We start from the raw sequence: 15,022 nt of genomic DNA, 5'->3' as shown, positions 1-15,022 counted from the left end.
CTAGATTCCATCCCCAGCACCGCATGAAAATGCGGGACTGGAGGCAAGGATCTGAATAGACATTTCTCCAAAGAGGAGATGCAAATGAACGATAGGTGCATGTAAAGATGCTCAGCATCTTCAGTCATTGGGGAAATGCAGATCAAAGCCGCGCTGAGATACTAGTTCATGCCTACCAGACTGGCTTTGATTCAAAACAAAACAAATCAGAATAGTCGAAAAAGGAAAGCAAATGAATGTTGGCAAGGATGTGTAGAAATAGAAACCCTCCTACACTGCTGGCGAGGTTGTAAAATGGTGCAGCCAATGTAGAAAACACTTTGGCAGTTCCTCAAAAAGTTAAATATAGAAATACCACGTGACCCAGTAATGCTGCTCCTAGGTATCTACTGAAGAGGAATAAACACACATCCACTCCAGCCGGTACTTGGCCACGCCTGTACTTCGGAGGCTGAGTCAGGAGAATCCCAAGTTCAAAACCAACCTGGGCAACTTAGTAAGACCCTGTCTCAAAAATTTTAAATGGGTGAGGCACAGGGTTCAAGTCCAAGCACTGCAGAAAACAAACTCCTACACAAATGTTCATGGTAGACTCTTCATGGTAGTTGACATGTGTAAACAAGCCAAACATCCTTCAGCTGGTGAATGGATAATGGCCCATGCAGACAATGGCATATTAAGTGTGGGTGCATGGGTGTGGGACCTCCTGGGATGTGGGAGTCCCTCCTGCCATGCCCTGACACTCCCTGCAACAATGACATTTGGGTGGAGACCTGCAAGAAGAGTGGACACCACAATACCTAGTTTCTCCTTCTGCCCCTTTGGTATGAAGTGATGTGTACTTTATGAATACCTGATTTCCAGGAGCTCTGCAGCTATCATACGGTCCGGAGCAGAGTCATTCGGCATATGTGACATGATCCATCTAGGAATTTTAAATTTTCTAGTAGCCACATGTAAAAGAAAAATTCTGGCAGAATTCATTTTAATTAAGTACTGTTTTATTAAAATATTTTTGTTTCAACATGTAATCAAACTCAACCACTATTAATGGGGTATTTTATGTCATTTTTCTCAAACTCAGTCTTGCAATTCAGTGTGTGCTGGTCATTTACATCCCATCTCCACTGAGATGCTAATTTTCATCAGAAATCCTTCATCTCTTTGTACATTTTATAGCAGGAAAAAATAGATTTGCATTTCCCAGGTATTTCAAAAGGCTTAAAAGTTTTCCAAGCACTGAATCAAAGTTTCAGCTTTATTCCCTTTGCATTTAAATTGCTTAGATTTTGAAAATTACAAATTCAGTTCCAGAGTGGCACCAGCTAGTTAGGGGCCACCATGCTGGCTGGTGAAGATGTAGAATATATCTTCCATCACGGACAGTTCTGGGATGGTCTGGAATAGTGCCAGGCACCGAGGATCGGAACAGGTGGGCTGGGGGCTGGGGTGTGGCTTAACTGTACAGCCTGCACTTAAGTGAGCACAAGTGTCACCAGAGAAGAGGTGTCCTAGGAGGAGGGTGGAGTTCCTGGAGAGAGCAGGGAACTGGATTCAGGCTCAACGGGGTCCCTGCCTCATGTGACAGAAAAGAATTTCAGCACATGCCAGTTCACAGGAATGGGGAGGCTTGTCAGAAGCAGACACACCCTCCAGGGAGAATGTAGCCATCTCCAGGGGGAGATACTAGCTTTGAGGTCCCCGGCTCTTCTCCAAAGGACACTTGGGGAGGGGTGGGGACAGGAAAGTGTCATTCTGAGGACCCTGAGGCTGATGTGGTCTCTGTTATCTGATCCATAGATAGTACTGGAAAGTCACCTAAATTATAGATTTATTAAAACATCCTCTCTGCCTCTTCTGCTTGCTGGGGCTGATCAGCAGTGCGCAGGTAAGAGTGACGGATTTCCCAGGAATCCGGGTGACAGGCCTGGAAAGGCACGTTCTGACTGACAGCCCTATTCCTGGTCCTGCCTTCAGGTCTCTGCCTGTTTTTTTTTTTTTTTTTTTTTTCCCTAGTTGTTGATGGACCCTTATTTAATTAATTTATCTGTATGTGGTGCTGAGCATCGAACACAGTGCCTCACACATGCCAGGCAAGTGCTCCACCACTGAGCTATGACCCCAGCCTCCACCTGTTTTTTCCTTCTCATTTATTCTATCCTATCTCAAAAGGACCTGGGTTCCATCCCCAGCACCAAAAAGGGGGGGGGGGATGTTGCGCAGAGCAGCTTGTTAGTGACCATCTTTCCCTTCTGACCAGACCTGATTTCTCTTTCTTCAGACCCAGTACCAGGCTCAAGAAAGGTGTTCCTAGTAGTGAGGGCTTGCTGCCATGCCAGGGTATCAACACTCCAGCACCTATTTAAAGAAATCGGCCATGTGCAGAGGTTGCAGGTGTGCAGCCACAAGCTGAGGACCCCCAAGGGTTGCCAGCTACCACCAGAAGCTGGAAGGAGCGGAAGGACAAGGACCCCCACCCCCACCCCCAGTGCCAGGAGCGAGGCTGGCCCTGCCAACCCCTCTCAGGGACTTGTGGCTGCCAGGACCCTGCTGAATTAGCCGTGGTGAAGCAGATGCCCATTAATGGTGACTTCCTGATAACTTGTTTTTCTGTAGCATCTGAAACAGCCCCTTTGGAAATTAAAGCTCCAAGATTTTTTTAACTTCTAAACCACCTCTTACTGAGAATGAAAACGTTCAGACTACCAAGAAGCCAGGACTAACGGGCTCTCTGGCTAGCCGAATCTGTTCTGATCCTCTTCTCTTACAAAGGATTCCCTGTCCCTGGAGTTTTTGGAAACTGGTGATTTGAGGCAAAAATAAGTCTCCTCTATCTTCCTTCAAAGCAGGTTTTGAGTAAGTCAACTTTCCTGCTGGTTCAACAGCCTTCCCTGGTGGTACAAGGCCTGGCCTCTGCCCCTCCCACCTAAGAGTGACGTGGAAGCAGACAGGAGACACAGGTGCCTGGGCTTCTTTGGTATCAGTTACACACAGGCCTGTCTGCAGGGTCCAGACGCCAAGGTCTCAGACTTACACAAGCCTTGTTTTGGGGTGTGGCTTCTGATAACTGTTTCCTGTGCCCCTGGTCTATCTGCTCCTGCAGAGCATCCTGGGGCCCTCACACCTGGCACGCAGCCCACAGCCCACTGTCAGCACAGCCCTTGGCCTTCTGGAAGCACTCTGTAAACATCATCCTGAGCCATAGTGCATCTGAGGTGTGGCCCCAGGTGGTTATCTGGAGTCTGCTTTGACACAGGGAAGCAGCACGCCCCTGAGAATGCTGGAATATCGCTTTCAGGAGGCCAGAAACTGGATCCTTCTGCAGCTTGTGTCCACGGACTGTGCCTGGTACACAGGGATTTCTACTGATCATGAACTGACGTCTTAAAACGGCAGTTGGCCTGTCTCCTGACTGCACGCTCTGCTTTGCCCTGTGCTATGGTCTCACGGATTGCCCGTGTGTTTGTTTACTCATTAGAATACGCAGATGCACATATATGTGTTTATGCCTACATGTATATATGGGTTTCTTGCGTGTCAGGCAAGCGCTCTACCACTGGGCAATATCCCCAGACCCTGGCCCTGCCCTCCCTATATATTTTAACTTGCAATACTGGGGATCGAACCTAGGGCCTTTCATATGATAGACAAGTGCTCTATCATTCAGTTTACACCCCCAGCCTGGCCCTTTTTATTTTATTTTTATTGTGATTATCCTTTCATTTTTATGTGGTGCTAAGGATCGAACCCAGGGCCTTACACATGGTAGGCAGGCCCTCTACCACGGAGCCCCCCTTTTATTTTTGAGACAGGGTCTTGCTCAGTTGCCTGGCTGACCAACAGCTTGCCATCCTCTTGCCTCTCTCTCCCTCTCCAAGTAGCTGGGAATTACAGGTGTGTGCCAACATACTTGGCTCCCTGCCCACATTTTTATTGTTGTTATTATTATTTTGTGGTACTGGGTATTGAACCTTGGGTGCTTAACCACTGAGCCACATCCCCAGCCCTTTTATTTCTAAAGTTTTATTTTTTATTTTGCAGGATCTTGCAAAGTTATTTAGGGTCTCACTAAGTTATTGAGACTGGCCTCCAACTTCCCATCCTCCTACCTCAGCCTCCTGAGTCGCTAGGATTACAGGCATTCCCTACCATGTCTGGCTCCTGCCCACATTTTAAAAAAGAAAGATTGTGTTTGAAATCTTTGCCGTCTGGCTTCTTAAAAAGCATTTGCTGGGCCAGGTGCAGTGGTACAAGCTTGTAGTCCCAGGAACTAGGGAGTCAGGGCCAGAAGATTTCCAAATTCGACCCCAGTCTGAGCAATTTAGCGAGGAGGGGTGTGGTTCAATGGTACAGCACTTGCTTAACATGTGTGAGGCCCTGGGTTGCATCTCCAGAACTGTAAAAATAAAAATAAAAAGGTGAAAAAATGATCGAAGAGATCAGATTCTGATTGTTTCAAAGGGAGGGTGCAGAGGTTGGTTTAATGCTGCTCCATCCTTCCAGTCACTCATGTCAAATACCCTGTCCATTACATATAAAGGCATCTTTGAAAATACTTTTCTAATTTCATGACTTTCAATAAACAAGCAAAAAGAAAAAAGCCCTGTCCTCGTCATTGGCAGGACTCCCCCGCGCGCGCGCGCACACACTGAGGCGCTGGGGGTGGACGTGAACCCAGGGCCCTGCACATGCCAGGCAAGCGCTCCACCACGGAGCTGAACCCCAGCCTTTGCAGGATTCTCTTTCTCAAATTCCAGATCCATTCACTTGTGTTCCAACTTCCAAATCAATCCAGAAGGTGAGTACTTCGGTCTCCCTGCTTTCTCGTTTGCCTCCAGCAAAGGAACCGTTTACACCTAAGTCGGGCGCCTGCGCCGGACGCCCCGGCGGTGGCTGATCTTATAGGGTCTGGGTCCCGCTGCCGGGACTGCCTCCAGCCTCTCAGCCTTTTATTTTATCTGACTCTGCCTTTCAGGGCAGCCCTGGAACGCCCGCGCACGGACCCTGGCCGCCCTGCCTCCAGCTGCACCCCGGGGGCTGCAGATCTTTCACCACCTCGTTTTGCACCTCCGCCTTGTGTCCCGTCTCCCTCAGACGACAGCGGTGTGCGCTTTCGAACGGCGAAGGCGGCAGGCTGGTCCACGGCGCCCGCGCACTAGTTATTAAACCACCGAATGAATGAACGACGGATCACGTCCTCTTTTTTATCTCTCCCTTCCCTCCGGGGGCTCCAGCCTCGGATCATTGGTCACGCCCCCGGGTCTGGCCACGCCCCCGAGACGCTGCGCATGCTCCTTCGCCAGCCGGCCTCCGCGCCGCGCGGAATCGGCGCGAACCATTTCCACTCGCGTCGTGGGGGGATGCCGGAGGGACTCTTCCAGAGTGAGGGCGGAAGTTGCCCGTCCCTTCCCCTGAGGTATGTCCCTGATCTGTTGCTGCGGTGCGGGTTTCCATTTTGTCACCGGTGCTGGCTGGGGCTTCCGCTGCTTGCGCAGCGGCAGCCGTTGGCCGGTCCCTCCGCGGCGGCGTTGGCACCGTCCGGCTGGTCACGTGGGCGGGAAGATGGCGGCGCCCAGGGTGCGCTGTGAGCGTCGCGGCTGTTGAAGCCGCCGTGGGAGGTCCCTTCGGGTGTGGCGTCTCGGAGCTCGTCCGGGTGGCGGCGGCGGAGCACGGTGCGGGGCCTGGTCTGGCGCGTGGGCCCGGGGGGCGCCCCGAGGGGCCTCTGGGGTTCGTGAGCAGGGTGGCTGGAGGGGTCTCGCCCTGGGGTCCCGAGTCCAGCGAGCTGGTCCCCCTGGTCTTGGGGATCCCGTAAATCCGGGGGCCCCTGCAGCAACCCTTTTCTCCGGCTTGGGGGACCCTGGGCGGCTTCCGTCCCGGAGCACCCACTGGGAAGCTCTCGAGACGTCGTCCCTGCGGAGGCCGGTCCTCGCTGGGGATCCTCCGAGCCGCCCTTCAGGAATCCCGGGACGCGGCGAACCCTTTCGGGGGTGGGATGTCTTGTCCCCGCTCTTTCTGTTGTAGGGTGTGATTCCTGCATCCTTTCATTAATATATCTTGTCTGTGTCTAAGACCTTGGTGGGGGCAAGCGGATTCTTAGATTTTGCCTGGATTAGGGACCAATCCCCTCACCCCCACATCCAGGAAAAATAATCCTAAGGTATGAATATCAGGACTTCCCTTGCCCTGAGCACAGAGGTGGGACCTGGGCTCCCTGGGAAGGATTCATTAACTCCCTGTAACTTATCAAGGGCTAAGTAGTGGCGGGTTTGCCTTTTTAAACAGGGTGGTCAGAGAAGGCCTCCGCCAGAGGGTAACGTCTGAGCAGAGGTTCGAAGGAAATCAAGACTTGTGAGCTGTTTCAGGTGGAGACACTAAGCCCTTGGGTGTGTGACTGGAGCTGCACGACCTCCCCTCTCCTTCCCTCACTTTCTTCTGTAGTCGCAACTTAAACTTCCTGGGAAGCAAAAGAAGCCTTTCTGAGGAGTCTCCAGGGAGGCCCTGCAGACTGGAATTCAGAAGCCCTGAGTTTCTGCTTTTGGGCAGATGCTGCTCATCCGTGTAGATAGAACGAGGAGTCAGGTCTTCAAAGCCCCTAGTGTCTTGCTAGCTCCTGCTCCTGCCTTTTGTGGTCTCTGATGCCTCTTCCTCAAGGTGTGATCATCCTTTGATGGCACCTGTCCTAGGTAGCTGTGCCTCCCTCATTATGCCCAGGCAGCCCTGCTGACGCCACTGGAAACCACAGAGGGCTGCAGGCATGCCATGGCCTGCTTGCTGTGCCTGTGAAGCACCTGCCAGGTTTTCCACTGGTTTGGAGGGCAGAGGAGTCCACCCTCCCAACTGTCGCTTCATCCTTTTTTACCTTTTGTTTTGTTCGTTTTTGTGAGTTTTGAAGGTTTTGAAGATAGAACCCGGGTTGCTCTACCATTGAGCTGCGTCACCTGCTCCGTTAACTTTCTATCTTGAGACAGGGTCTTGCTAAGTTGTTCAGCTGGACCTTGAACTTGTGTCCTGCCTCAGCCTCCTGGATAACTGGGGTTACAGTTGTGACTGCCACAATCAAAAGTAGTGTCATTTCATCTTAATTTGCCCATGCACTAGAGCACTTGTGATTTAGAGACCAACTCTGGACCATACTGCCTGGGTACGTGGTGCATGCCATCATCCCAGCTGCTTGGGAGGTGAGGTAGGAGGATGGCAAGTTCCAGGCCAGCCTGGGCAAGCGAGTGAGCTCTTGTCTCAAAAGAAAAAGGGATTGGGGATGTAGCTCAATGTAGAGTACCTGGGTCCAATCCCCAGTACCGGACAACAGCTACTACAACAAAAAATCCAGCTCTGCATCCTGTCCCCCGGCAAATAAGGCTGTTTCCTCACCTGCAAGATGGAAATAAGTCTAGTACCCACCCCATGGGGCCCTGGTGAGGATCAATGAACATGAAGGGCTTATCAGAGAGCCTGGCACATGGTAAAGGCTGTGTGAATGTCAGCCACTATGCTTGTTTTCATCGAGGACCTACTGTGCACACCCTGGTGCTAAGTGCTGGTAATACCCTGGTGACCAAGAAAGTCTCAGTCCCTGTCTTCAGAGTTCTGGTGAGGGATAAGGCTGACCACAAGCCAACATCCAGTACAACGTTTGAAGGAAAAAGGGGCAGGGCAGAGGCAGAAGGACAGCATTGTAGGCTGATCGAGGAAGGCTTCACTGAGGAGCGACGCTGAGGTGCAGGAGAGTGAGGATGAGCTCCGGTTCCGGGAGCCAGCAGCCTCGGGATGCCCTCAAGCACTGGGACTGGGCCCGGGTGGTCTCATCCGCCGCTCCCGTCCACCCTCATGTGGCTGCTGCTGCTGGAGACTTGGCTCCTGGCCACAGTCCCTGACCCAGCCCCGTACTTCACAGCGTGGCCGCAGACTGCCCTTGCAGCTGCTGTGCCCTTGGTGCTCCAGCTGGTCCCGTTCAGAGGAGAGGGACTGTCGGGTCAGAGCATGACTACCAGGAACTGGGGACCATGGGGGCCATCCTGAGGACCAGCCACCACCGGCCCTGGGGCTGCCGAGTGGAGAACAGATCCATGGGGGTCCTGACTTATAAGGGAGAGGCGGCCCAGAGAGGGAAAGTAATTTCTGGAAGTAGCATAGCAAGTAGGCAGGTCAGAGCTGGGCTCTCAATCAAGAACCTTGGCTGGTCAGCAGCTAAGAAGCTCCCCAGCCACTCAGGAGACTGAAGCAGGAGGATCACAAGTTCAAGTCCAGCCTGGGCAACTTAGAGACTGTCTCAGAGTAAAAGAGTGAAAAGAGCTGAGGCTGTGGTTCAGTGGCAGTGTGTTCCTGGTTCGACATCTCTAGTGTCCCCCAAAGAGCTCCTGCAAGGTCCTGAGGATCGAGCGGCGGGGCGCCTCTGACCTGTGCCCCTGTTCCTGCTCTAGGTTCTGGCTTCCCTGGGCTTCCAGGTCCCGTCAGCAGGCAAGCATCATGGTGACAGAGCAAGAGGTGGAGGCCATCGGGCAGACGCTGGTGGACCCCAGGCAGCCCCTGCAGGCCCGCTTCCGGGCACTCTTCACGCTCCGGGGACTGGGGGGCCCGGGGGCCATCGCCTGGATCAGCCAGGCCTTTGCTGACGATTCCGCCCTGCTCAAGCACGAGCTGGCCTACTGCCTGGGCCAGATGCGGGACCCCCGCGCCATCCCTGTGCTCCGGGACGTGCTGCGTGACGCCCGCCAGGAGCCCATGGTGCGGCACGAGGCAGGTGAGAGCCAGGTGCCCCTCCGGCCACCTTGCTGGCTCAGCTCACAAGGCCTGGCAGGCCAGGGCCAGTGTGCTCAGCTCTGCATGTGGGACTGACCCCTGCAGGGACGGAGGAGCCCTCCCCTGCCCTCTGGGTCCAGGAGACCTATTCCCCCAGGCGCCAAGGTGCAGGCCTGTCGTCCCCACAGTCGGCAGGCTGAGGCAGGAGACAGCAAGTTCAAGTCCAGCCTCAGGAACCTCGCGGGCCCTAAAAAACAGCTTTGCCATGCAGTAGTGGGGCAGGGCACAGATTGCTGCCCTGACAGTGCAGCAGCCTTCCACCGCAGGACGCATCTCCAGCCTCCCCTGGGAACCCAGGGAAAGCTGCCTGCCGAGCGCGCCTGCCTTCTGCCACCTGCGCCCCTGCTGCAGCCCCACTACCGGGCCCCCACCGCAGGGCCTTGGCCTTTGCAGTCCCACAGGCTCCAGGGAGGTCTCCCTGCCCCACGCGGTCCTGTCCCGTGTGTCTGGTGTCCAGGTGTGATGACAGTCTCTCCACCTAGGGCAGCGACTGGGCTGGGGTCTGCTGGATCTCTGTAGGAGCAGGCTCTGCGGGAGGGCTGACCACACTGGCTGTCCTGGCCACCCTGGGACCACCTCACGGCGGAGCTGCTGTGGCTGTCGACGTGCCCGGGAGACAGCGTGGCCTTTGCCAACCAGCTAACATGAGTCTGCTGCTTCTCAGGGGAGGCTCTGGGGGCCATTGGGAGCCCCGAAGTCCTGGAACTCCTGAAGCAGTACTCCACTGACCCTGTGGTCGAGGTAAGGCCCCTGAGAAGCCGTGCCCAGTGCTTCCCCAGCTCTGGCCTCCAGGCACCTGCTGTCCAAGGATGCTGCGGGGAGGGCAGCAGCCAGGCCTGAGACCACACAACCACCCCACTCTGCAGCCCTCCTGGATCCTCCCCCATGTCCAGCCAGCCCAAGACCCCCTGCTCTCTCCTCTGCCACCCTGCCTGGCCCACTGGACCTTGAGGGTCTCACGCCCTTTTCCACATCTCTTCTGTTTTTTGGGGGGTGATACCAGGGATTGAACCCAGGGGCACGCGACCACTGAGCCACGTCCCCAGCTCTTTTTATATTTTATTTAGAGAGGACGTCTCTCTGAGTCGCTTAGCACCTCACTAAATTGCTGAGGCTGGCTTCGAACTCTCCATCCTCCTGCCTCAGCCTCCCGAACACTGGGTTGACAGGCGTGGCCACCGTGCCCAGCACTTCTCATTTTTGAGGTAGCGGTTTACTGAGCTTGTTCACAGCTTGCGCTTCGTCCCTCGAAAGCGTGCTCCTGAGTGGACGCTGTTTGTGCAGAGGCGTGAGCAGTCCTTTCCCCTCCTCCCTGGGCCTGTGTCTGTCACTGGGTCACACACCTCAGTCCTCAGGTTCGTCCACACTGCCGCTGTCGCCTCGCTCCGCCCAGTGGGTGGACGACCTGCTTTTTTTTAGGTTTTCCTTATTTTTTTGGTACTGGGGATTGAACCCAGGGGTGCTCTACTCCTGAATCACATCCCCAGCCTTTTTTTATTACTTTTCTATTTTGAGACCGTCTGCCTATGTTGCTTAGAGCCTCACTAAGTTGCTGAGGTTGGCCTTGAACTTGGCGATCCTCCTGAGCTGCAGGGATTATGGGGTGGCCACTGTGCTGGCCGGACCTGTTTGCATCAGTTCATCCTGGATGAACACGGGCGGCCTCCACATTTTGCCCATCAGGAACCATCCTGCTGCCGCCTGTGAGCACTCAGCTCTGAGTTCTCCTGGACCTGCCCTTCCAACCTGCTTCCCACGCCCCTCTCTTAGCAGCCGGGGAGGGTCCACATGCGACAGAAGTGTGGGATGTTCCGCGCTTAGAGCACTCCCGCCTGGTCGCCTCTAGGCAGAACCTGGGTCAGTGCAGCCCGCAGGCCCTGCACACCGGCTCTGCCCTCTACCTCGCCCTCCCCACAGGCCCTGCCACAGGGCCTTTGCAATGACTGTTGCCAGGTCTCCTCTCCCTGACTCACACTCTCACCTGCTTCAGGCCTCTGCCCTGAGGTCATCTCATGGAGGAGATCTTCCCCATCCCTCTGTCCAGTCACTTCGTTGCCCTAACACATCCGTCCCTGCTGGCAAGCCCAGGAGGGCAGGGATAGGGTGTCATGGTCTCTGCATGTCCCTAGCCTCAGGCCCAGGACGGGAGGCATCTGTGTGCCCCTCCCCCTGCAGGTGGCCGAGACGTGCCAGCTGGCCGTGCAGCGGCTGGAGTGGCTGCAGCAGCACAGTGGGCAGCCTGCAGTGGCGGGGCCCTACCTCTCCGTGGACCCAGCCCCGCCTGCCGAGGAGCGCGACGTGGGGCAGCTGCGGAGGGCTCTGCTGGATGAGACCCTACCGCTGTTCGACCGCTACCGTGCCATGTTCGCCCTGCGCAATGCCGGTGGCGAGGAGGCTGCGCTGGCGCTGGCCGAGGGTGAGGAGGGCCCCTGGGGTTGGGCAGCTCCCCGGGTTACGCCTGTCATCCCGGCTCCTTGGAGCTGAGGCTGGGGGATCCCAGGGTGCAGGCCGGGCGGGGCGTCCAGAGCAGAGCAAGGGCTGGGCGCGCTCCTGCGGTGGCCGGTCCCCCCGCCCCGGGTGCCGCCCTGACCGCCCGCCCCCCTGCAGGCCTGCACTGCGGCAGCGCCCTCTTCCGCCACGAGGTGGGCTACGTGCTGGGCCAGCTGCAGCACGAAGCGGCCGTGCCCCAGCTGGCGGCCGCCCTGGCCTGCGCGGCCGAGAGCCCCATGGTGCGGCACGAGTGCGCCGAGGCCCTGGGCGCCATCGCCCGGCCCGCCTGCCTGGCTGCGCTGCGGGCGCACGCGGCCGACCCCGAGCGCGTGGTGCGGGAGAGCTGCGAGGTGGCCCTGGACCTGTACGAGCACGAGCGCGGACCGGCCTTCCAGTACGCGGACGGCCTGGAGCGGCTGCGCCCGCCGCCCTGACGCCTGGAGGGCCCGCCCCCGCCGCCCCTTTGCCCCAGACTAGCGGCTTCCCGTTTGTGGGCGGGTCTGGTTTCCTCCCCCTCCCGCGGTCCCTCCCTCGGGGGTCTGGGGTACCCCAGCCCCGGCGCAGGCTGTGCTGTGGGGGTCCGGGAAGGGGTTTGGGACGGGGCTGGGGAGGGATCACGGGTGGCTCCAGCTTCACTAGCAGTGGGCAGTGGGGTCCAGGGCCCTGATCTCGGCCACGTGGTGCGGGAGGTGGCCCGGGTGGGCCGGGCCAGGGCGCAGGTTCCAGGTGCTGTGCTGCTGCGGAAAGATTAAATGATTTTGCCCGACAGTAGCTCCCTCTAGTGTGTTGGGTGGGCTGCTGGGAGCATCGTGCTGTCCATTCCTTGGGACCATCTGCTCCCTCCAGGGGCCCCAGGGAAGAGCCTGCAGCCTGGCCTGTCCTCACGGCCAACTCCTGCCAGGCCCAGAAGCGGTCCAGGGGTGGTTCAGAGCCTGCTGGCGCCCAGCCTGCTCCCGGGTCCTCTGCGGGGCAGCCCATCCAGCCCAGGACAGGTCTGCCTCTCTGTGTCCCCAAAGCCACAAACCAAACGGCTGCCAGAAAAACGCAACGCAAGTGGCACCTCCTCGGGGACAGTGTCCCAAGCCCTGGCCTCCGTCCTGCAGACCCTGCCCCGTGCTACTGCCAGCCGAGGGCATGCGACAGCGCAGTGAGAACACGACAGCTGGGCGCCCACAGCCACCCCATCCAGGCCTGCCCTGGCCAGCCATGGCCAAAGGTGTGCCCAGCGAGGACACTCTGGCTCCTCCAGACTTGGGGCCTAAAACAGTACTAGGGTTGGGTTGTGTCCCCTGAAAGATGTGCCCAGGTCCTGACCCCCAGTACCTGTGAGTGTGGCCTTATTTGGAAGTAGGGCTGTGTAGGTGTCATCAAGACTCAAGATGCCATCCTGCCGGATTTGGGGTGGGCCACATCCAGTGACCAGTCCTTATTGGAAACAAAGGGGCCAGGCACAGTGGCCACACCTTTAATCCATGCTACACTGGAGGCTGAGGCAGAAGGATGGCAAGTTCAAGGCAAGCCTGGGCAACTTGGCGGACCCTGTCTCAAAAAAAAAAAACAAAAACAAAAAAAACAGTTGTGGGGGTGTGTCTGGGAGGAGCACCTGCCTGGCAAGTGCTGGGCCCTGGGTTCCACCCCAGGACAGGGGGCAATGGGGAGATGCCCATGGCGGGTGCTGCTGCCACAGCTGCAGGGGAGGCCGAGAAGAGGATTGTGTGAGTCCTGGAGTTTGAGGCAGCCTGGGTGACGTGGGGAGGCCCTTTCTCAAAACAGTGCACCCAAGATGGCGGGGCAGGCCCTGGGCGGCTTGGCCTCTGCCTCTGCACCCCTCCGGACGGGCTTCCCCTTGGCCCGGTCACGGGGCACCTGTCTTCCCCCAGAGCGGGGGCAGGGAGGGACACCACAGTGGTCTGGACAACAGGGTCCCAAGCACCCCACAGGGTGGAGGGTGCAGGACAGGGTGGGTCCTCAGCCCCTCAGGTCCCCCCACCTGCTCAGCCTTCCAGCACCCGCAGCCCAGCTCAGCTGCCCCCAGTGCCCACCTGCAGCCTCTGCACGGCCCCAGCTGCGCCCTCAGCTGGCACCCACCCCGATCCCCCTCTAGACCACAGGGGGGCCGCCTGGTCTCCATCTTCCCTGGCAGCCTGACCTGGCAGGTCCCTCCTGGGAACGCCATCTGCATGCAGCCTCCCAGCCCTGGCACCCCGTCTCCTCCTGGCCCCTGCCCGCCCCTCCCAGGGGCTCCAGCCCTGGCACAGACCCGAGCCCCAGCTGCCCAAGGTCTCACTGGACAGCAGAGGAGGCCTAACTCAGCAGAGGCCCCACTTGCCTATGCCCCGGCTCTTGCTCTGTGCACATAAGCCCCTGCGCCCCAGGAGGTATTGTGCGTGGCTTCGTGTGTGTGGGGGCTCCACCTCCAGCCACCCCAGCGCACCCCAGCCTCTCGAAACAATTTCACTGAGACAGGGTCCTCCCTGGTGCCCGGACTGGCCTTCCCCTTGCATTTTATCAGCCCCATTTCACAAAGAAGCCCCAGAATCCAGGACATCCGAGGCCTGAGGCTGTAGACATCTGGCATCTGACCCCCGGTCTCCTCTGCCCGCCCATGTGGCCTTGTCCTGGCTGTGTCACTCCCAAGGAGTGTCCCCCTCAGGGAGTGGAGACCATCATTCCCGGGCTCGACCTGGGAGCATCAGGTTTGGATTGATGACTTTGTCTCCCATCCAGAGCAGCCTGGCTGCCCGTACCCTGGTCCCTGGTTCTACCTGAGCCCCCACTCGGTCCTCCCCACAGATGCCACCAGAGGGCGCCTTTGAGCACCAGAGTCAGGCCCCTCCACCAGCCCTCCACAGCTCCCACCTGCCTGCGGCTCAAAACCCTGTGGCCCCCAGGACCTGCACACCCTGCCCTGCCCCTGCCCTGCCTCCCTCTTCTGCTCCAGCCACACGGACTCCTGGCTGTGCCACCAACTCCCCAGGGCCTTGCACAGGCCTTCCCCGTACTCCGGGCGGCTCCCTTCCCCCTGGAGACCTTGGCTCCAGTGACACTTCTTACCGGAGTCCATGGCTACCTCTTCCCCTGGAAGGGTGGTTGAGCTCAGAGGCACTTTACCACTGAGCTGCACCCCAACCCTTCTTAAATTTGATTTTTAATCAGGGTCTGAGTTTCTGAGGCCGACCTCAGGCCTTTGATCCTCCTGCCTCAGCCTCTGGAGCAGCTGGGATGACAGTCGTGGCTTGGTGACTCCTTTCCCTGCCCCATCCTCTACCCGAATGTGCCAGTTATTCGAGAGTTACCCTTCATCTCCCTGCAGCACAGAGACAGACCTCTAGGAGACAGGGACTCTGCAATGTTCGCTATCCTAGAACCTAAAGAAGTGCTTGGCCACTGGGTGCAGGGGCCACGCCTGACATACAACTGTTTGGGAGGCTGAGGCAGGAGGATGGCAAATTTGAGGCCAGCTTGGGCAAGTTAGTGAGACCCTGCCTCAAAGTGAAATTTGAAAGGGCTGTGGGTGTGGCTGAGCGTCAGCACCTGCCTGGCCGCTAGTAGCCCCGGGTTCCATTCCCAGCACTGCAAAAACAAGAGTGCCCACAGGGTGCCCAGTAAACAGCCCAACAGGTGAGCTGCAGGCCGGCCACGAGAAAGCCAGGGTGGGCGTTCTCAGGAGGCTCGGCAAGTGCCAGGGCCCTGCGTGGGGCGCTGTGGGAGGAGCAGTTTTGCTATGATTACC

The 15,022-nt window shown here is 57.6% G+C and overlaps 1 protein-coding gene across 2 annotated transcripts; it reads left to right on the top strand.

Moving 5' to 3' along the window:
• Window positions 1-5,233: 5,233 nt before the first annotated feature.
• DOHH (deoxyhypusine hydroxylase) lies at window positions 5,234-12,053 on the top strand. Of its 2 annotated transcripts, none has more exons than XM_079115756.1 (5): window positions 5,234-5,416; window positions 8,421-8,740; window positions 9,464-9,540; window positions 10,975-11,215; window positions 11,407-12,053. In XM_079115756.1, exons 1-5 carry the CDS (start codon window positions 5,289-5,291, stop codon window positions 11,721-11,723), a joined length of 1,083 nt encoding a protein of 360 aa, XP_078971882.1. In that variant the 5' UTR covers window positions 5,234-5,288; the 3' UTR covers window positions 11,724-12,053. The 2 variants fall into 2 exon arrangements, with proteins under 2 accessions (XP_078971882.1, XP_078971883.1); XM_079115757.1 differs by lacking the exon at window positions 5,234-5,416 and adding an exon at window positions 5,523-5,672.
• The last annotated feature ends 2,969 nt before the right edge of the window (window positions 12,054-15,022 follow it).

Source organism: Sciurus vulgaris, assembly GCF_902686455.1.
Source record: "Sciurus vulgaris genome assembly, chromosome: 16".
Classification (NCBI taxonomy): Eukaryota; Metazoa; Chordata; class Mammalia; order Rodentia; family Sciuridae; genus Sciurus; species Sciurus vulgaris.
The sequence above is the reverse complement of the archived record's forward strand: the minus strand, read 5'-3'. Positions and strand labels throughout refer to the sequence as shown.